This window comes from Callorhinus ursinus, unplaced genomic scaffold, assembly GCF_003265705.2.
Source record: "Callorhinus ursinus isolate GAN/ISIS: 27379988/994484 unplaced genomic scaffold, GSC_fseal_2.0 scaffold22, whole genome shotgun sequence".
Lineage (NCBI taxonomy): Eukaryota > Metazoa > Chordata > Mammalia > Carnivora > Otariidae > Callorhinus > Callorhinus ursinus.
Genome location: NW_027397084.1, coordinates 17,884,045 through 17,907,923, shown reverse-complemented (window position 1 = coordinate 17,907,923; position 23,879 = coordinate 17,884,045). Strand labels below are relative to the sequence as shown.

The 23,879-nt window shown below is 34.1% G+C and overlaps 1 protein-coding gene across 6 annotated transcripts in view; it reads right to left on the bottom strand.

The window, feature by feature from the left end:
- PHF3 (PHD finger protein 3) overlaps positions 1–23,879 on the bottom strand; it is an 85,957-nt gene that overhangs the window by 24,466 nt on the left and 37,612 nt on the right. For 5 of the 6 annotated variants that reach the window (XM_025890359.2, XM_025890360.2, XM_025890362.2 and 2 more), the window contains 3 exons: positions 15,581–15,742; positions 9,264–11,043; positions 3,448–3,757 (listed from right to left, as the gene is read on the bottom strand). In XM_025890359.2, coding sequence (XP_025746144.1) covers positions 3,448–3,757; positions 9,264–11,043; positions 15,581–15,742 — 2,252 coding nt within the window. Of the gene's footprint in view, positions 1–3,447; positions 3,758–9,263; positions 11,044–15,580; positions 15,743–16,655; positions 16,849–23,879 lie in introns of all 6 variants that reach the window. The other variant, XM_025890363.2, reaches the window with a different exon arrangement.

The following is a 23,879-nucleotide window of genomic DNA, read 5'->3' as shown; positions in this document are numbered from 1 at the left end:
AAGGATTTGTACTCAGAAAACTATAGAACACTCATGAAAGAAATTGAGAAAGACATAAAGAAATGGAAAAATGTTCCATGCTCACGTACTGGAAGAACAAATATTGTTAAAATGTCTATGCTACCTACAGCAATCTATACATTCAATGCAACCCCCATCAAAATACCATCAACTTTTTTCACAGAGCTAGAACAAATAATCCTAAGATTTGTATGGAACCAAAAAAGACCCCAAATAGCCAAAGGAATGTTGAAAAAGAAAACCAAAGCCGGTGGCATCACAATTCTGGACTTCAAGCTGTATTACACAAAGCTGTAATCATCAAGACAGCATGGTACTGGCACAAAAACAGACACATAGATCAATGGAACAGAATAGACAACCCAGAAACGGACCCTTAACTCTATGGTCAACTAATCTTCAGCAAAGCAGGAAAGAATGTTCAATGGAAAAAAGACAGTCTCTTCAACAAATGGTGTTGGGAAAATGGGACAGCCACATGCAGAAGAATAAAACTGGACCACTTCCTTACACCATACACCAAGAGAGACTCAAAATGGATGACAGACCTAAATGTGAGACAGGAATATATCAAAATCCTAGAGAAGAACAAAGGCAGCAACCTCTGTGTCCTTGGCCACAGCAACTTCTTGTTAGACATGTCTTCAAAGGTAAGGGAAACAAATGCAAAAATGAACTATTGGGATTTCATCAAGATAAAAAGCTTCTCCACAGCAAAGGAAACAGTCAACAAAACCAAAAGACAACAGACAGAATGGGAGAAGGTATTTACAAATGACATATCAGATAAAGGGCTAGTATCCAAAATCTATAAAGAACTTATCAAACTCAACACCCAAAGAACAAATAATCCAATCAAGAAATGGGCAGAAGACATGAACAGTCATTTCTCCAAAGAAGACATACAAATGGGCAACAGACTTGAAAAAACTGCTCATCACTCATCATCAAATACAAATACAAATCAAAACCACAATGAAATACCACCTCACACCAGTCAGAATGGCTATAATCGAGTCAGGAGGGAAAGGACAGATATTGGCGAGGATTCGGAGAAAGGGAAACCCTATTAGGATGTTGGTGGGAATGCAAACTGGTACATCCACTCTGGAAAACAATATGGAAATTCCTCAAAAAGTTGAAACTAGAGCTATCCTACAACCCAGCAATTGCACTACTAGGGATTTACCCCAAAGATACAAATGTAGTGATCCAAAAGGGCACCTGTACCCCAATGTTTATAGCAGCAATGTCCACAATAGCCAAATTATGGAAAGAGCCCAGATGTCCATCGACAGATGAATGGATAAAGAAGATGTGTACATATATAAAATGGAATACTACTCAGCCATGAAAAAATGAAATCTTGCCATTTGAAATGATGTGGATGGAACTAGAGGGTATTATGCTAAGAGACATAAGTCAATCAGAGAAAGACAATTACCATATGATCTCACTCATATGTGGAATTTAAGAAACAAAACAGAGGATCATAGGGGAAAAGAGGAAAAAATAAAACAAGATGAAACCAAAGGGAGACAAACCATAAGAGATTCTTAATCACAGAAAACAAACTGAGGTTTGCTGGAGGGGACGGGGGTGGGACGGGGTGGGGTAAGTGGGTGATGAACATTAAGGAGAGCATGTGATATAATGAGCACTGGGTATTATATAAGACTGATGAATCACTGACCTCTACCTCTGAAACAAATAATACATGTTACTTGAATTTAAATTAAAAAGTGAAAATTTAAAAAAAAGAATGACAGGGAAAAGAACACTATGATATATAATCATAGGTTTTTATAGGCTTTAAGAAGACAGAGTACATACAAAAAAACTGATTTTCTCTAGACTAGGAATCCTCTAATTTTTTATTTACTTATTTTCTATCTCTCCAACTAGATTTACTTGAGAACAGAAACATATTTCAATCAGTGCTATATACCCAAGTCTGGTACCATGCTTGGCACACAACAGGAACTCAAGAAATGGTTCAACATAAAATCTAGGTATAAGAAGTGATATTTAAAAAGCAGATTCCACAAACATTATCAGCAGAGTCCAAATAAGATTCAACAGTTCCCCATCAAAAAGAAAAGGAAGCAGTAATTACTTGGATTGCACGTCCTTAAAAATCAAACTTCAATTTCTTTTCTGATACAGAGAATGGATAGAGTGGTTTCCTCAAAACATTTAATGTTTCATGTCTTTTCAGACAAGATGGAGACAACTTAGCTAAATGACAAAACAATGAGCTATATTTCTGAATAGCCAAGGGATTACATCCAAGAAGCGATGATTAATAGTTAATAATTAACAGAAATTTTCCAAAGATGTGCTGTAAACTGTTCTCAATGGAGCTCTCAATTCTGTGTCAATTACTTTGGTGCTAATCAAATCAACAGAAAAAGGAACAGCAAATGTCAGAAGGACATACCCTAATTCTCAAAATGGCTGGGGAGCCAGAAAATACTGCATGCTACAAGGACTGGCAAACTGCAACTTAATCCAGACTTGAATATAAGAAATATCTCAAAGAACTGAGTTTATATATAATGAAGAAGATTTTGGAGAAAACATGGTTATGTTCTTCAATCTCAATGGCTAGACTAAAAGATTTCCATGGTTCTTCTAACACTCCAACTCATGTTCACTGTTTCTTGGATTATTATATTTGACTATCCACATATATTTGTTGCCTCTGTTGTCTCTTTCCTACCATTATAAGAACAAAAATAGAAAAATCATAGGTATTAAAAAATATAAGACAATGAAAATTATAAAAATTTAATCAGATAAAGCACTGAATCTTTTATACATCTCTCTGGTAACTAAGTATCTTGAAATTTCTATTTAGAAAATACATTCAGAAAATACATTCAGAAATTAGTTAAAAATATAAGGTAAGGGAAAACTGACTTTTTAAAGAGAAAAAGTAATGAAGTTCCAAGCAAACACTGGGACAAAATCAAAAAAATTAAGTCTACTTTTCCTTAAAGAGACAAAATAACTCTTCTACCTGAAAATAATAATGTCAAATGTGGTTTAAGAATTAGTAGATAGTTATGGACTAAAAAGTTTTAAAAACTTATCAGCAAGCACAATGTAGAGCCCAGTACCACTTTAATATCACAAAATCACACACACATCATATCAAAGGAAATCCAAGTATCAAACTAGAGACTAGAAACTGCACAAAATACTGTAAGAAATAAGATATACATATTTTGAAGATTTCCTGGTTTCACCAAGACTGCCAAAATACTTTGAATAAAAATCCATTTTTTATGGAAAAATACAAATGTTTGAATAAAAATCCATTCATTTTTATGGAAAAATACATACACTTAGAATAAAACCCAGAGAAATTTCAAATTGTCAGACCATACAAAGTTCTTAAAAAGAATGCATTAATGAGCTTACCCGTTTTAAAATTTTGACCTTGTGCTTCACTGTATCTTCTATATATTTGGTTTTATCATTTGTTGCTGTGTGCTTTGATAACCCAAGCTTTTCACATTCCATTGTTCTGTCTTCACTATGGACTTCAACTTTAGCCTGGTTTTCCAAAATATCTGAATCTACTATTTCAGTCCTTTTATCTTCTTCAGCACAACATTTCACACACACGTATTCTTTGTCTTCTTCTCCCATTTGTTGTGCTTGACAAAGACTTAAACCAACACAATCACCATGAAACCAGTCATCACATCTCCCACAGCCAACCATAAACCTGGGAAGAGGGGAAAAAAACTTTGATTTAATACATTAAAAATAAATGTTAAAAGTGAGCCTAAATTAAATTTTTAATCATTTTCTGATATGTTTTCCATCTTTACCTATTCTATTGGTTCGCCATGGAGCAAGTTTTCAAAGAATATTCAAGACAGAACTTTTAAGTCAAATATACCCACTCTAGTATGAATGAGAAAATACACAAAACCATAAAGGCAAAATAAAGGGCAACTGACCTTTGTCAGCATATTGCATAGAGTAACAAAGTATAAAATAACATTCCTCCACTGAGAAGGGTGGTAAGATCTGCGAAAATCTGATCACAGACAATCCGTGAAAGTTACGGTAACATTTACCCCACACACCAGAAATCCCACCTAAAACTGAAGAATCGGTCATCCAATGAGTAATTTTGAATGACAAGATCGGAGCAAAAACGCAACTCAAAAACTGACAAAATGGAGACTCAGATTGTTTATTAACCACTTTAACTATGTCACTATTCTTTGAGCTCAAAATATTCTGGCTCGTGGTATCACAGTGATTAAGCTGAAGAATCTTTTTACATACTTGTGTGTGCAGACTTCCTTACTACTGACCATGCTTTAGATAATAAACTTGTTTCTCTGAATAAAGATATTTTAACATGAAGATATTAATATTCAGGCTGAATTTTTTTTAATTTCCAATCTCTTTATAATAAAGTTTCCCTTTACTACATTTTATCTAAATAACTTCACTAACAATGAAAAAAATCAGTGGACACAAGATTTAGTCTAACTTAATATCTGCAATTACTTTTTAATAAAATGGTAAATAAGATGTACAAATGGCAATTTGGGGGATTTTTTTTTTTTATTTTAACCCATTGTTAGGTAAACTAGAGAGCTCACTTAATCATGTTTAACATTTTTCTTTCTTCTTCAGGTTAGTAATTCATGGTATGTTTTGAAAGGTTAAGATAAAAAGATTTAGGTATATTCTTTAATTAAAGACTTTCTGCTGATTTTGTAAGAGTGGCATCAACAATGCCAAAACTCATTTTAAGGTAATACAATAAGTGATACAACCAACTCTCTTACACCAGAGATTTTAAAGTTGAAATTACACTTTCAATCCTTACAGGTCTTGAAAATTCAAGTCACAGCAACTACTCATTCCTCAGCAGCAGCACATTTTTCTCTTCTTCTTGTGCCTTTCTATTGTGTATCAAACTATTGCTGCACATTAAGGAAACTTGACTTCATGTTTGTAATTCACCATTCTTTACCCTAACTAGTAATGCCTGCGCTAGCTTTATCAAGTAAGTCCTCATTTCCCCAAAATGATGGGGAAAGAAACAGAAAGAAGAAAACCTCCTGTCTTATGTCAAAACAAATGTTTTGGATTCATAAGCCAGCAAGAAAACTTTCAAAAAATGTGGTATTTGTTTACAAGATAGAAATGGTCTATCTAGTCTTGGGGAAATTTTAGATGGGTCCATGCTTCAATGATACAAATCTTCCAGCCAACAAAGTAAATGAAAAATGCAAGTGCACAGTTTTTCTATTGCAAAGTTGTAAGAACTATTTCTTCAAAGTGGGTAATATGAATGTCTTTGAAATACTGAAAGCAAACTAGCAGTCGTTTCCCTTTACTTCCACTATCAGAGCTATAGTATGATTTCTTCAAAGTAAGTCTAAACTAGTTTCAATAAGACACTACTTAAAAACCTACACACTATGGCCATAGCTATACTGTTAGCCCATATTCAAATTTAAATATCAAATTATAAAGCACATATTTAAAAATTTCAAATTCTTAATCAGGAAAAGAGTTGTTTTATGATGACAAAACTAAATATTTCATCATGCTTCCTTTCAAGCTTACTTTGGAAATGTCTCCTGAAACTTGACGCTCTGAAAAGCAAATCTCTAGTGCCATCTACAGAGTTATCATAATAGTTTAGGATTTTATATAAAAGATATTGCGGTTATATAAATTCTGAAAAGTCATTTATAATTTCCATATGTCCTAGGGAAAAATAGAACTAATTCATTTGAAAATAAAACTGATTTTGTAAAAATGTAAATATGGATCATTTTTAGGTCTGAAAGTTAAAGGTACTACAAATTTTATGAACCATATTGGGGGAAAAAAGTCCTACCACAAAAAGGGAGTATTATTTTCTTTCCTTTTTGTATTTTTCCTCATGGTTTAAAAAAGGGGGGAGAAGGGCAGGAGTATGAATCACAAAGCTAACAGAATTATTCCATTTTCTGCTCTGGCCATGAATTTCTGATTACTAATAGGCAAAATCACTTACGGAAAAGACTATAACCTGGATGTTAAATATTTCACTAAAAAAAAATAATGTTGTATGGAGTTTACCACTGGCTCGGTTAAGTAAACCAGATAGACATGAATCAGTTAAATAGAAGAGTTCAGAATTATTTGTTGTATTCTTTTACTGTTAAATGTTCATACACAAAATTTAAAAATAAAAACTAATTAGGCTTGTTATAAGACAAAAACTAAAATTCTAATCTTTTTGGCATAAGCCAAATATATTCTTAGAAAACTTCCAAGTTTCTTCAAAGTAAATCACAAAGGCAAGCAACATTTGAGAACTTCTGTTCTTAGCATATCTGTGTTATAACTACTAACAATGGACCTGTTACAAGATGGGTGTTCAGTTCTGATAAGTGTGTGACAATCTATACCATATTACTGTGAATGTAGATTCACTTTTTTCTAAAATGATTCTATTCCATATAAACATTAAATCACTGTTTTTGTCACTAACAATCTAATACACAGACAAAAATATTTATCTGTCAAACTCTTAAAATCTTGAGAAAAAACAGAAATCTTTTATTCTGGAAGAAAATTTCCTTCTCAGAAAAAATTTGAGTATAAAGCTATGAATTCATCCTGCTATGGAGATTTTTTTTGTTTCTAAACTTCATCCAATATACTAATCATCTACATCTGGGCAAGAAACTGCAATACAAACTAAAAACATAAACACCTTCTGGAGCAGTAGGGAAATACCAGAAACTGCAAGATAGGTAATATGAAAAGACCCACACTTCTTCCTTCCAAAATGCCAACTGGCTTATGTAAACATGTCCAAAGATCATTTTTTAAAAATGACTATTAAGTAGTCCGGTTTTGAAAATAATGAGTTTACCTTTGTTACAAGGCGAATGAGGAAAATAAATGGAAGCAAAAACAAAAGCTTGATGTGTAAATTGTTAGAGTCCATACCTACTGTCTTTAGGGTATGTACAGAAGTTGCTTATGGTCAAATATTTATTACATCTGGTGATGCCATGAAGAAATCTATATTTAAAAATGTAATTTCCAACTGAAGCGCAGACAGGAAGCTAACTTCAGTTGTAATACATGTTAAATGCTGGAGTTACAAAATAGTCTTACAGAAGCAAACCTGTCACAAGTGCTAGAAAATGTCATATTAACAGCTTTCCATATGGCTAGTGCATGAAATGAATGAAAATTATTTCCAGATATGCCCTTCCTAATAAATTCAAAATCTTACACATGGATTAAAATAGGAAAATTACATGCTGTATGTCAGGTACATTTTCTGAGTAAACTCAATGTATACAAGCACAATGTATCAAAAAAGTAGTGAAGGCTAGTTAATATGTAAAGAAAAAACAATTACTTAGGCTTCTTTATTCACAAAATTGAAATAATGTGAAATGTTGCTTCCCAAATTATTTCCAGTGTCATTATGTATGATTCATGTTAATTACATTGGGTAAACTCAAAATCTACATATCTACATATCTAATATTCTAAGTCATTTTCCACAATGAGGCAAAGAAACTCTAGGTTTTATGGAGTAGATACAGAAGGTGGCATGGGGGGGACCACAATGGGACTTAAAATTTAATCTTCATTTTAGGAAAATAACTGATGTTGGTAAAGTGAGCCATGGTTAAAAAGCCTAGGCAAACTCCTGAGGACCAAGCCATCAGAAGAGCAGCTTATCTGCAACAAAGCTATATGGTAATACACCTAACATGACTTCCAACTCTAGGCTCAAGTTTCACTTTAGAAACTCATTCAAGTGAAGGTTCCTATTCTACTACTCTGACCGCATGTCAGTGTAATGATTTTTAGAAGATTCTGGCAGAGAGAAAAGTGTTGGCTTAAAAGAACACTTAAAAGCACCACCCAGTCCTTAATTCTGAAAATTTAGCAGGCCCACTTTAGAATATCTGAATAAGCTGTTAAAAAAAAACCAAAAAACTTAAAAGAGCATATACGTGAGGACAAATGTAGAACTATACTCAAAACACAATTTTTTAAAACTGGAATATGCTGTTATGAAGAGTAACCACTGACATTTAAAAATAGGACATGGGCTGAATCATAAATGAAGTAATAAAACTTTGTTATGTCTTTGACATAACAGTTGACATAAAACTTTTTACAGAATAACCCCACAAACTCCCACCCACTCTCCCCAACCACCAGCTCCCACACAAAATAATTACACAACGTACTTTACTAAATTTTCCCTATCTAAGAAGTTCCGTATTTTTATGTAATCTGATAGTACTGGGAAAAGTCATCCTAATATTTACTTTCATGAGTAAGGATAATATTACAATGTGCAAGTTATAATGTTCTTTTATCATGTCAGCGTTGACAGACGTTCCAACAGCAATTTCAACACTTGAACAGGACAATCTTGTACTGCAAACTCCACTTCATCTCCTGTTTTCCTTTTTTTAAAAAGCTAGCAAATAAAAAATTCATGGGGGAGGGTCGGGCAGTATCAAAAAGCTATAAACACTGAATCCTAAAATGACTTAAAAGATTAGAATTCATAAGAAATCTTTCAAATCATTAAAACATTCAGAAAAGAAATACAGCTTTTCTATTGTGTTACATACACAATTCACCAGGATAATTTAACAGTTGTTTTAGCTACCAAACTTCATTCCAAGGTTAAGTTTGATAGTTATGAAGTGGTGGTATTAAGTCATGGTTAAGTGTGCTTCATTTACCCAAAAAAAAAAAAAAAGTCTTCGAAAGAAAAATAGAATTTCCATTATGACCGTTACACTTTATTACTAGTTCTTCTCAAGCCAAATAAAGTAATATATAACTTACAGACCCAAAGCAGTGTAACAATTTTCTGATTAGCAGCAAGCTTTTTTTCTCTTTCAGATGCAGTAACTAAATCACACTAACTGGTTACAATGACAAAACATTTCAATATATACCAGCCATTGGTCAGGCTATGCTTTTTCACATGTTCTGGGATGATATATTTATAAATTCAGTGGCTCCATCTTTCTATCATTTATCCAGGATTGATGAGGGGTTTTTTTGTTTCTGCAAAAGTCTTTGTATGTTAAATAATTTTTCTATAAAAAAGTTCTTACATAACCCCACCCTAAAAAGCAATTTCTCTTTAATGCACGTGTCACACAAACAAACACACACACACACACACACACACACACACACACACACACACACACCTGTTGCCATGTGGTTTTTTGCAAAACCCACACTGCTTGCTGGGAGTCCACATATATTTGCTTTCAAATGAAGAGCTATGATCTGAGCCTTCTCTTTTTATAGTAGCTATGTTGTCTGGAATGAACAATGGTGGCTCATCCAAAGAAAAACTTCTGCTGCTTCTTCTCTGGCGGGGTTGTAGGTTCTTCTCAGGTTTTTTTAGCTTCAGTTTATCTTCCTCCTTAAAAAGCTCTACACCACCTATATGTTCAAGCTCTTCCTTCACGTGACTATTGGTTTTCATTGCTGCAGCCAGCTGCTGGGGCTTATGGCATTGTTTCTGGCTGGAATGTAATAAATGTCCAGTTTGTGCAGGATGATGGGGTTCTTTAGAGCAACCAGGGTGACCATGAGGCTTATCACTCAAAGAATGAGTTAAGGATTTGGGAACCTGTACTAAATTTTGATCCTGTGATGTTTTTTTCAATATAGAATGAGCTTGATTTTTCACAGATTTAACACCAGAATTGCAACTCTGAATTTTTGAATCCTTCTCAACTTGTTTTTTTCTCACTTTGACCGGCCTATGAAAATTTTGCTGAGATTCTGGTTCATCAACATTTCGTTTCACACTTTTGACATTAACTTTAGTTTTGTTATGCATTAATTCATGCTTTGCTGCGACAATTTTTTTCAGAGTATCTGTGGTCATGTTTTGCTTAGAATGAATTATAGGTTTTGTTTGTTTGGATTTTACAGTTTTTGACTCTAAGCAAGAAACACTACTTGACTGGCTGTTTCTATCATCCTGAAGGTTTGCTATTTCATGAGACTCCATTTTAATACTTTCAACAATATTCAACTGTTCTGAATTTTGGTCAGGTGCACCACAAATAGCATTTTCTAAAATACTACTTTCTGGTTCAAAAGCATTAGTATCAACCATCTCTAAGCTTGAGTTATTAAATTCTGCGTTCCCCAAATGCTTATCATTAGACTCTGTGTCTTTACAATAACCCAACGGTTCTATTTCATTTCTTGGAAGGGAGTTCTTAGCTTTATCAGCAACTTCCATGGTATTCTTCAATTCCAAATTACATTTGTTTACTTCATTCACAGAACAAGACAAACCTACAAGGTTCTTTTCGGTCTTAATTGGATTTGTACAAGCAGCAGCATCAGAGAGAGAAGCAGAAGATCCAGGTTCCTCAGTAATTTGGTCATCTTCATGGGATAATTTTACTGTCTCATGTGATTCCTGTTCAACTTTCCCCTTTTCCCTCACTTCTTCAACAACAGTGCCATCCGTTTTATCTGCAAGAGAATCATTCTGTTCTTCATCTGAAAACTTAAACTGTGGGCTACTAACAGTCTTGACTTTACATTCCATCAGAGCTTCATTTTTCTTTTCTTCAATACTAACACAAGTCTCTGAAAGGAGTGAACAATTTAATTCATGAGATGGCACATTTGCTTCTCCCTGATTATTACACTTCTGCTTAGAATCTAATCCAGCTTCATCCTTCATTTCAAGACAAGATGACACTGAAGAATGACTTGAAGACACTGATACTTCTGGTACCACTTCAATTTGTCCAATATGTCGGCTGCTCCTTCTGCTCTCTTTATGGTACTCAGGTTTCGGTGACACAGAAACTTCTTTAATCGGACACCTTTCTGGATGTTTCACCCCTGCTTTAGGGGCAGATACAGTCTTCCCAGACGCCTTTTTTGTGCTATTTAAAGGTGCTGCATTTGAACGCTTGGCAATAGTGCTTTGTCGCAAACTTCTTACTTGTTCTATCACAAGGGAAAAAAATAAATAAAAATAACTTAGCTATTTTGCCATGTGTTTTTATTTCAATACAATTTAGAATATATTACTTCTTTACTCTGAGTTATAAATTTGCTCATTTCAATGAAAATGTACTGAATAGTTAACTCATGATGATGATTTTATATATATATATATATACACACACACATACATATGTGTGTATATATATATATATATATATACACATACCCATGTTAAGTTTTATATTTATCAAAGTTCTATAAATTCTGGCAGGAGAAAAAACTACAAAATTCAGACTGTTGTTATACTTTACTACAAAACAAGAATGTTTACATCAAGTTTCTTTTCTATAGTAAGTAAGCTAGGAGTAAAATAAGCTTCCTTCACATTAATGGCCATCATAAAGCAAGACTGTCATACAGTTTTAAACACCAAATGTCTTTTTTTAACATTAAATATCTTCAAATAAATAATACCAAACAAGTTCAGGTCCCAGCCAAATATGAACTAGACCACCTATCATAAACAGGATCTGTGTGAATTTCAAAACACAGCCTCACAAGAACACTAACTCCTTTTTATGAATGTCTTTCACTTGTATCACCATTTTAGCATACAAGCTATTCCTAAGAAATGAAGCACATGCTAGAGTACTAAACACAGATAAAGAGAAATTACAATCAAAGAAATTTAAGCCAAGAAAATATATCATAAAAGAAAATGTGGAAAATATGAAAATAATTTAATAAAGCTTCCCACCTTTAACTATATTCCTAACAAAGAATCCACTATATAAGTTTTTCCTCTTTTCCCTATCTGGATAAACCCTCCAGGAGAACAAATGGAATGAAAAGAAACTAGAAGGAAAGAGAGCTAAAGTAGATTCATTAATTAGAAAAACCCACAAACTGAAATACAAAATAAGCTATGTCCAAGCCTATGCACATCCAATGCCTCCGAATAAACTCTGCATGAAAACTGAACACTATCAATTACCAAAAAAAAAAAAAAAGACTCCCTCCCTTCAATGCAAAACCCTACTATGCACCAATACTTAACCACTTGCTTATTTGTCATATACCACTAAACTCTTAAGGAAGGTATCATGTGTCTTCATTTGTGTATAACAGTCTTAGGTGACACGTACAGTCCTGATGTGATTAATAGCACACTTTTACTTTCAAAAAGTGTCCTAGTTTGAAAAAAAAATTATTTGTTCATCCTAGTCTTAGAGACTCCTTCTAATTCTCCCAGAACATGGCACAGTATTTCATCATTAGATAAGTACCCAACAATTTTTAAAAAATTACTTAGTGTGGACTATTAACCATATATCACATGTCCGGATATATAACATTTTTAAATAACTAAAAACTTAATGGTTCAATATCAATATCTGGATATTTTTATATACTTTAATAATATTTTTATATATTTTAAGCTTTGAAGACAGCCTGACATAATTTACAGCTCTACCCTGTCTGCCTTGAAATAAGATAAATGAACTTTTAACACCCATTATCTAGGTTGTTGCTAAAAATAACAATGAACAGCATATTCAACTATCAGGGTAATTAAGATGAAAAAAACATTTTCCAACAGTAACTGATTTATTGAGCCAAAGATCAAGCTGTTTTTCCTCCTCTAAATATAAACTGCCTTAGTCTGAATCCTGGCTGAATGGGCCAAACATTAATCATTTGTCCATAATTTTCATCCTATTCTTTTCATTACTCAAAATGACAAGTATTACCAAATAACAGATTTAAAAAGCTGATCAGAAATATAAATTGAGAGTGGGGAGACTGGGTGGCTCAGCTGGTTAAGCATCTACTTTTGGTTTCAGCTCAGGTCGTGACGTTTGGGTCGTGAGATCGAGCCCTGCGTCAGGCTCCACACTCAGCTCAAAGTCTGCTTGAGATTCTTTCCCCCTCCCTCTCCCGCCCTTTCTGCTCCTCCATGCACTCACTCTATGAGAAATAAAATCTTTAATCTATATACACACATATATATACACATATATATACATATAAATTGAGGAAAAGAAGATAAAGTAAATACATGCATCTACCCCACACTAAAGCTATACAAAAGCATAAATCTAAAATGAAAGGAAGAACAGGAGAAAACAGTAACAATTCTGGAAGTCAAACAAGAGATGCTCAAGAAGTAACTGATGCAGGAGAGACCCCCCAAAAAAAGACAAACCCTAAGATGGCAGTGTCAGCAAGAACCAATACAATTAATACTTCAAAAGGGCTAGGAATTGGTGACCCCAGATGATTCTAAAGTGTGGATGAAGGCAGTGAGTTAAAATGAAGATGAGATGAAAGCTGTGTAAGAAGCACTTAGATCCCTAGCTCCCTCTCCTCCACTCCATCTGCCAGGCAACTACCCTTTCCTGGCCCTAATCCAAGACTGGAGGCTTGCTCTCTGGAAGAGTATAAAACAGGGTTTCTAGACTAAGGAACATCAGGCACAGTTAAAAGTGGCAGTAAAGTACACTGAAATTTGTGACATTAAGTGAATTTATATATATTGAAAGCTGAGACACCCTGTCAGCTTCCCTGAAAGGTTCCTATAACATGTTACCAATCTAATGAGCCTAAGGGAATAAATAACCTCAACTCTAACATCAGGGATTCCTCAAAAAACAAACAAAACCCCGCACGACCAGAGAACCATACAGTGAAGCTCACAGTAGACAAAACCCAACTCACCCTCTCTTTTAAGTGTTAACCTTTTAGTTTCGTACAGTTTTAGCTCCCTACTCTTAAACACGAGCAAACTATCATATTTTAGAAAAGTCTCTTCACATGAAAGATGGAGACAGAAAAAGAGAGACAGAAAGACAGACAACATGGAGAAAAAAGAAACTATAACTATGAAAGGAGATTAAAAAACAACTTTTTAAAACACTTTTTAAAATGTAAGTACCTTATGAAAGATAGCAGAAGATACTGTGTCCATGAAACAAGACGACAATGCTACAAAAGGACTATTCCCAAAACAAAAAAAAGACTATTCAGAAATTAGAAATGTAAAATTTGATGGAAAAGTTGGAGGATAAACATGAAAAGACTTCAAGTAGAGGAAAAAGACATAGAGGTACAAAGTAGGCAATATAAAGAAAATGGAAGGGCCAGTCCTTCCTACCTAACACTTGAATAATGAGTTCCAGAAAGCAAGAGCTGAGAAAAAAAAAAGAGAGGAATTACCAATGAGATAATACAAAAAATTTTCCCAGAATTGAATGATACTTTTCAGACTAAAAGGACCTATGGAATATCCAGAGCTCAATACTTAAAATACACTTACACCAAGATACATTATCAGAAATATCAAAATACTCGAGCTGAAGAGGAAGATTCCACAAACTTCCAGAAGAAAGTAAATAACATAACAAAAAAGAAAAAAAAGGAATCAGAATAAACTTCTCAACAACACTTAAGTTAGAAGAAAATAGAGGAGCACTATTAAATTTCTGAGGGAAAATTATGTCCAACCTTGAATTCTATGTTCAACCAGACTGTAATTCCAACCTTATACCAGATTAAATACATTTGCAGACACACAGTTTTAAAATAACGTATCTCCATGTTCCTTTCTCATGGCAAACTACTAGAAGAAGTGTCACCAAAATGAAGGAGTTAAGCCAAAAAAAAAAAGGAAATAAGAACTATACCACCAAACAGAATCGTCAGAAGAATAGTAAAGGGAAATCCCTGGATAATAGCTATGCATCACGCTTACACAGGGCTAACAAACCAGTACACATGGAAGCAGATCAGAAAGCTCCAAGAGACTTCAATAAAATGAAAATGACAGAGTTATCTGATATGCACACGTATTTTTAGGAAAGATTTAGACAACTACCAGAGTAGCTGAGGTGTTATTACTGATAATGTACACAGAAAACTGTGTGTACAAATGTACAAAACTATAAGCAAATGAACAAAAACAATTATTAAATCAGAAAGACAAAAAGTTGTATAGGAAAAGTACCCTTAGTTTATTAAATCAATCATCTCGAACAGCACAGAGTCACAATAACATAAATAATTATTACTGATCTAACAAAATTACTTATTAGAAGGATGAGAAAATATACTTTTCTGAGATGAGGACAAGAAGACAAACACTAAGTTCATCATCTAGAGTGGGAAATCAATAAATACCTACACATCAGAATAATCAAAAAGTAGCAATATACATATGTTACTTAAGAGACATGGAAATAAATACCAAAAAAAAATAGTAAAAACAGCTGGGAAAGTTAATAATGATTTCCTCTGGGGAAAGGAAAATAGGCATTAGAAACTTACAGAATTAGTGAACCCTTCAAATTTTGTAAATATATAATTTCAACAAAAATTTTTAAAAATTATACCAACAAATTGATATAACCTCAAAATTATTATCAAAATGCTCAGACTAGCAAACATCATGAAAATACAGTCTCTGCTTAGCAAGTTTACGAACTATCACATCCGTCCCTGTACCTTTGATTTTCTAGCTCAACCTCTCTGGAAGGATTACCTTGTGCCATTAAACGAGGTGATTTTCTTGGTGATCTCACTGAATTTTCTTCTACTTTGTCCCTCAAATTCCTGTTAGGTAAAATCAGTTCTTCTTCATCAATGGTATCATTGCCACTTTCTTTAACAACTCCTTCATCCATAATATCGTCAAGACCAACAACTAGAGAAAAAACAAAAACAACAAGAAAATTAATTTTTAAAAATACTGACTACCTTAAGTATTTAAAGGCAGTTACAGAAAACATTGTGAGACATTTTAATGCAATACTATACTACACAGTCTTGAAAATCTAGGTCTACTTCTATTATGTGATATTGCCACTACCAAGCTCCCAATTCAGCTTTACAAACTTTTACCTTATGAGGTAACTAATCAAAGAGTAGATTAGCTGTAATTGTTCTTGATTTGACCTCCACTGTCACTCTCACTTATTATTCACTGTACCTCTGTGAACATCATAAGCAACTATACCTGAAATACTCAATTATCCCAATTTTAGTTAAAGTAGTACAAATTTTAATACCCTGAAAAGCTTGTGATTCTAAGTTCATGCTAGACCCAAAAGATTCTAGTTCGAAGTATAACTCTATTAAAGACTTTATGCTACATGTGTAGAAAGTAATATAGGTACACCTTTAAGTGGTAGCAAAAAAAATATACACAGAGAGAAATGAAAAACATAACATCCCCCTCTCCCAAATGCCAGGTAAAATGGTAGGTGTATAGCTATATAATTAAATTATCTTCTAGTCAAAAGAGAGAGCATTTCATTTAATGGGGAGGGGGAGATATAGAAAAGGACTGGGGGACATTGAAGAAAATATAAACACTGTATTTATATTGTCATTGGGTTTATTTCTGTATATGACAAATTTATTTCACTTCACTAGCTGACATATAGCAATTCTAAATGTGCAGCTGTATGAAATCTTGTAAAAAGAATGTGATTATTTAGATCAGAAGGCTTGGATTCAAATCCCAGCTAAAACACTTAAATAAAACTTGACCAAGTCACTTAACCTCTCTTTCAGTTTATCTCTAAAATGAGAATAACAATACCTGTCCTACCTACCTCACAGGGCTGTTGTGAGGATCAAGTGAGATGATGTATGAGAACTCACTTTGTAAACTTTAGAGCACTATACAAATGTTAGTTATTATCTTCATCCTAGGGGTTAGAAGGAACCTCAAGAAGTTATCTAGTCCTCATCTTTGTATCCAAGAAGAACTTCAATTAAAAGAGCTCAACAAGATAGTGGTCTATCCTAAAATTTAAAGAGAACAAAATTCTTTATAAATATACTTTCAAATGGTACAATCTTTTTGAAGAGCACTTTGACAACAAACAGAATAATGAAACTGCTTATATACTTTGACCAATAAATTATAAATAGAATAAATTATGGGAAAAAGGCTGGCTAGAAAACACAGTGTGATCTTTGTTAGTAAAAAACAAAATGCATGTGTATGTACATTTAGACAAACAGAAAAAAGATTATTAGCAGGAAATAGATGAAAATTATAAGTTATTCTATAAAAGATAATATACTTTCCTGTTTTCCAGATTTCCTGCTATATGCATGTATTACTCTCAAAAATAGTCTATGCTTCAATCACTATCCTACGCGCTAAAAGCTTAAAGAATATCACTTCAGGAAAATTCATCAGGACTCACTTAAGATATAATTAGGGGATAAATGGGTGGAAAGTTCATTTAGAAGGCTATTTCACCATGATGAAAAACTTATGCTGTCACACATTCACACACATTCTCAAAAAATTTTAATATTCATTTAAAAAAGTAAAATTTAAGACTACTTTTCATTCCAATTTTATATAAAAGTATATATACAATATATGCATTACAAATATGCATAGATAGAAATAGGGGGAAAAAAGCACTGGAGTGTTATCAGTGATTATCTCTAGTGGTAAGGCAGATAAGGAATTTAAGTTTTTTACATCATTGTTATACTGTCCCTGTGTTTTCCAACTTTTTTTACAATCACAACGTATTTTGTATTGTAATCAGGAGAAAAAAGAAAAAGTCAAGAGTATGAAAATAGTCCAGGAGAAGGGCAATTAAAGCCTGATTAATAGTGTTTGTTGGCAGGGAGTGAAAAGGTATGCTCTAGATTTTAGGGCTATATTGCAAAGCAAAAATCAATGGGATTTAGCAAGCCAAATCCAAAGGTCAATTATTAGGTTTTTATCTTACTCCCTTTCCTCCCGACATAGCTGACCCATCTCTCCCTTCCTGAATCCCTTTCTCCTCACTTAGCTTTTGAACATCACACATCTTCCTATCTCTCTAGCTATTTTTCAGTATCTTTTGATAGAACTTCCTCTTCTTGCAGAGGTCTCCACACTGGAGAACTTAAGGGTTCAGTCCTTCTGTCTCTCTTCTTTATCTACACTCAAACCTCCCTAAGTGATCTCATCCAGTACACCTATACTTGGATGACTCCCAAAATTATCTTCTCCAGCCCCAAGCTTACATTTGACCTCTGGAAGAGTACAATTTGACATCTCCACTAGGTCTAACAGGTATCTCAAGCTTAACACACTGAAAATAAACACTGCTTCTACCCATTCCTCAATAAAACTGTCCCTCCTAAAGTATTCCTGGTAATGGAACCTCCATTCACCCAGCTGTTCAAACCTAAAACTCTAGAACTATCTTTAGCCCCAATCTCCTCATATACCACATTCAAGTGATCAGCATATCCTGCTAGTTCTATAAAACACTCGGGGTACCTGGGTGGCTCAGTCAGTTAAGCAGGCCAGCTCTTGATTTCGGCTCAGGTCATGATCTCAGGGTCCTGGGATGGAGCCCTTCCTTGGCTCTGCTTGAGGATTCTCTCTCTTCCTTTCCCCTTCCCCCCAGCTCGTGCACACACACTCTTTATCCCCTAAAATAAATAAATCTTGGGGTGCCTGGGTGGCTCAGTTGGTGAAGCACCTGCCTTCAGCTCAGGTCACGATCCCACGGTCCTAGGATCAAGTCTCCCTCTCCCGCCCCCCCTGCTTGTGCTCTCTCTCTGTCAAATAAATAAAATCTTGTTTTAAAAAATAAAAATAAGATAAATCTTTAAAAAAAGTAAATAAAAAAATAAATAAAACCTATCATTCATCTGACCATTTACCACCTCCACAGCTAACATTCGACTCCAAATTACCACCACCTCTTACCAAAATTATACCATAACAGCATCCCAAGTTCTTCTGACACACCCCCTACACACATACACAGTTTACTCCCCACACAGTCATCACTGTGATCCTTCTAAAATATAAAGTCCTATCTTGTTACCATTCTTCTGTTTAAGACCCTCCAAACTCTTACCACCGCACTTAGATTTAAGTCCAAAATCCTAGCCAGGGCCAACTTCTCTGACTTCTCACCTACCAATCTATGACTCACTCTACTCCAGTCACACTGGCCTTTCCTGACACAGGAAAGCCTAAAATTATCTCATGGTCTTTGTACTTGCTATTCCCTCTGCCTGGGTGCTTTTCTCCCACATTTCCATGTGGCTCACTCTCTTCAAGTTATACCCAAATATCACCTTCTCAGAGAAACTCTTCATAACAATCTTATCCAGAACAGCACATACTCCCATCACTGCCTACTGATGCTTAGTGTACTTCATTCTTTAAAACATTTTTCACAATACTGATGAAATATGTTTATTAATTATCTTCTCCACTAGAATGTACGCTCTTCAAGTCAGAACTCTATCTCTCTATTCGTTGCTGAAACTCCAGAACCTAGAATAATAACCTATAATACAGGAAGCACTCCAGAAATATCTGCTGAGCAAAAGACCTAGGGAAAAGAAGGGGTCAGGAAAATTTAATGTTGATGAGTGAGAGAACATGTTTTCACTAACCAAGAGAGAAGTTGGAAAGAACAAATTTCGAAGTGAGGCGCTGACTTCACTTTTTGGATATACTGATGATACAAAGAAAAAGAGCAGGCAAAAGAAGAATCAAGATAATACAACATCACACACACATAAAAAGGCTAAGGAGAATTTCAATGAAGTAGGGATAAGGAAGGTTAATGCAAAAGAGAAAACAATGGAGAAAAATTCACTATTTGACACACAGAAGCAGGATCAGATGACAAGAAGTTAAAAAGTGAGTAAAGAATGACAACTGCAGTCTCTTTTATTTTTAAAGAAGTTTAATGGTAAAAGACAGAAAGGTGGACAACCAACTAAAGGAAGTTAAAGGGACAAAAGATAATTTTTCTGTATAAGTGACAAATGGGAAAGGGGAAATGGAAGGAGGTCAGGAAGAATCACCTTTACCAAAAGAGAGATGAGGGAATGGGAATGGGAAGGGAGAGAGAATGTGGCCCAAAAAAAAAAAAAAAAAAAAAAAAAAGGGGGGGGGGAGAGGAAAGAAAAGAAAAAAAGGGAAAAAAAAAAAAAAAAAAAAAAAAAAAAGTGGTGGGGGACAGGAGGTAGAGAGAGGAAAGGGAAAGAAGGGAAATCAACAAAGATCCCAGCATGTTTGTGTTGGTAAATAACTCTGAAGATAAGTGATGCTTTGAGGTCCCACTATCATACAAAAACCTCCTAGGTCAACAACCTACAATTAGAATACCTAAGACTTCATTTGAGATATCTCTCAGAGTTGAGATTACCAAGAATGCAGCCTTTTTTTGTACTCCTGCTCTATCTGGCAACACATATATTTCCTTCACCTCAAAAAGCCCATCTTTATATTAAATCAAGCTCTACATGGTCTCCTAACATTTCCTGTGCTCTCATCTGAACAAGGCCCCCAACAAGTAAAGCACCTACTTAACTTCTCTGTGCCTCAAATTCTTCAATAAAATGGAGAAAATACTAGTGGGTCAGAGAGCTACTGTGATGATTAAACTATTATGTTTAAAAGGCTTGGAACAGTATCTGGCACTTAGAAAGCCCTACATTTCCTGTTAACTTCTGTTTCAGTCTCCCCCCTCCATGTACCCACCATCAATAATTATGTATTCCTTCTCCCTCACTGCTTTTCCTCAACTCCTCCTAGAACAAATCAAATTTTGAAAAGTATCTGAAACTTCTTTCTTCTAATCTATTCATCTGATTGCAGTAATTCACAGTGCAGAATGAATACTCTGGGGCAAAACCTTCCCAAATAGGTTTTTGTGTTTTAAAGAGTTTAATCCAACTGGTTCTGCTAAGAAAATGAACAGAAGTAAAGGAGAATCTGGGCTCTTTTCAGAACCCTGCCTATTCTCAGGGACCTCCCACATCTCCCCCTCCCCCTCCTTCTGCCACAAGGCTAACCAAGATTCAATATTTGATATCCAACTTTTTAAATTCACTAAAATGGGAACTTTGAGTTACCAAAAGAATGCAATGGTCCAGATTCTCTAGGAGACAAGTGTATGGTCATGGCATACAGAAAAAAACAATACACTTTTTCCTCCCTCCCAGATTCCAGAATTAGATGTCACTCTCATTTTGAAATTTTGGCATAAAATCTATCATCATACTCAGAAATCCTTGAGCTTGAGTTTAGATCACATTAAAATTCCTCCCACCCATCCCTATCCACAAATGGGCCTAATTAAATCTGCTGAGTTCTGGCGCCAGTCAAGTCTATGTGACGTCCTCCTGACACTAATATTACTTTATTCCAGACTATTTCCAATCTATCTTTTTGGGAAAAGGAGGTAAATGAGATAAAGAAAATAAAACCAAATGATTTGGAGTTAAACTTACTGAATTTCTCAACAACTAGGATTAGTTTAAATCACTTTAATACCATATAAAAGGGAAAAAACCACAAGTACAGTAGGAAATTCTTCACATTTGACATGCCTTAATTCACACTGGCAGTACAAAGGCCAAACTCAACTGCTTTTATTTCCTCAACTACAATTATTTTCTGTTATAAAAGTTGGCATTAAGTATCAGACTTGAGATAAACCTAACGAGCATGATGTTGCAGCGTTCCAATAAAGGTTAGGTATCTATTTACAGGACTTGTGTTTGAAGTAGAAAAAGAAATTATATGGTAATATCCTCCTAAGAGAGGCACCACAACTTTCTCCTCCAATATTGTAGAATACCACCCAGCCTCTACTTAAACTCCCTTCAGTGAGAGTTCTTTCCTTTATGGATGATTCATCCATTCATTCCTAGAAGAAGCTGTGGCATGATATATATCAAGTTGTATGTTACATAAAATAAACCATTTTGGGTGAATTTATCCTTTTAGATATTAAATGTTCCTAATTTGAAAATATAAATATTGCTACTATGCACACATATCTTTTTTTTTCCTCTTCAATTCCTTCTCTACAATAAACTTTAAAACATAGTCAAAGAGTCAAAGAATGAAAATATACTGAGTCAAAGAATGAAAATATACATATTTTATTATTTTATATATCTCATCATGTCTTTCCATAAAGATTATAAAGAATTACTGTGCAGAGAGCGTGTTACTAAGAACTCACTGGTATTGAGTTTCAGATTTTTAAAAGAAACAGTTACTAAAATACCTTGAACACTTCAGATGTGTATACTGACTTTTTGTATTTCTTTAGCTCTGCCTACTCCCCCACTCAGGTGTTAAGGTGTTTTTCTCTCCAATGTACACGAATATTTTTTTTGTATATGAATATTTTATGTAATATCTATGTTACCTATCTGACACAAGTATTTTCCCTTGTTTACCTTATTTTAGTATTATTTGGTGTCAATCTAAGCTAATTTTTCTTCAGAATGTTATCTTCAATTACTCCAATACTATCAAATTATCCATCCTCCTGCTGTAATTTAACAAATTTATAAAGTTTTATATTTAATTGTGCACAAATACTTCAACTTTTGCCAAACTCAACTTCATACTTTGGGTAAAACTTATCACTTTGTCTTGGAAAGGGGATTTTCCATCAAATAAGTATAAAAGAAAGACACTGAGTTAAAGCAAATTAGAACAGTTTTTTCACTACAGATCTTCAGTCTTCAATATGCTAAACAGGCATTATATGAGGGAAAGAACCGCATGTGGTACAACTGTCTTCCAAGCTTTATATTCAGACACACAAACCCCAAAAAACATACACAAAAATACTAATAATGGTTATTTCAGAGATTTTTCCCTTTCTTCTTTTTCACATTTTCTAATCCATTTCACAAAAAATAGTTCTAGAAAAAGAAACTAGAAAGATACACACTGAACAAAGGTTTTCTATGTAGAAGTAAGCAGTATTATTGATGCCTCTTTATTATTTTTCTTTTTTATCAAAGTTATACATGCATATGGTTTTAAAGAGTTGTCTCTAGTTTTATAAAGTTTGTTAAGAAAAACATTAATGCCCAGGAACCACTTCTCCACTTCCCCAACTAACTTCAATAATCTCACAGGGAAAAGGAAGACACTGAACCCCTCATTGAAAGGCTGCTGTGAAAACTGAATTGACTAATATATAACTTCTAATACTGTGCTTGGTATGCAAATAATAAGATCTTAAATGGTAGCAATTATTAATGTATCTTGGTAGATTTTTTCAAATAACTTTCTGTAGCCCTAAGTGCCCTGTATCTGACCCCTTCTCAACTGTCTAAATAATTTCTCTTATTTTCTTAAATAATTTCTCTTATTGCCAAGATCATTCTATCAAGCTAATGTAAAAGTGAGATGGTAATCATTCCCTAAAAATTTAACATTTTAATTCCATCCTAGAATACTATAAATTACTTACCTTTCAGTTAACTCCTTTAAAAACATTTACTGAGTACTACTATATATCACATGTTGGCCTCAATTATTCTAGATACCAATGATACAGAATACTTAAGATGAAATGACCTGATTTCTTCAATAAATAAGTACCAAGAAAGGAGGTTGGGGGGGCTTATATAGACTGATACATACTTACATACTAACCAGATGAATATATTGAACTTATTTCAATTCCAATTCAAACTTAAAAAAAATTTAGGGAACTGGGTTAAAACTGAAAGCTGACAGATTGCACACTTGAAAATATTAAGAACTATCTTTAAATGTTTTAGACTGGATAATATCATTTTGGCTATTTTTTTAAATAAAGAATTCTCTTATTTTATTTATTTATTTTTAAGATTTTATGTATCTGAGAAAGAAAGAGAGCACAAGTCGGCGGGGGGGAGGGGGGCAGACTCCGCACTGAGCAGGGAACACGATGTGGGGCTTGATCCCAGTACCCCAGGATCACGACCTGAGCCAAAGGCAGATGCTTAACCAACTGAGCCACCCAGGTACCCCAAGAATTCTTATATTTTAA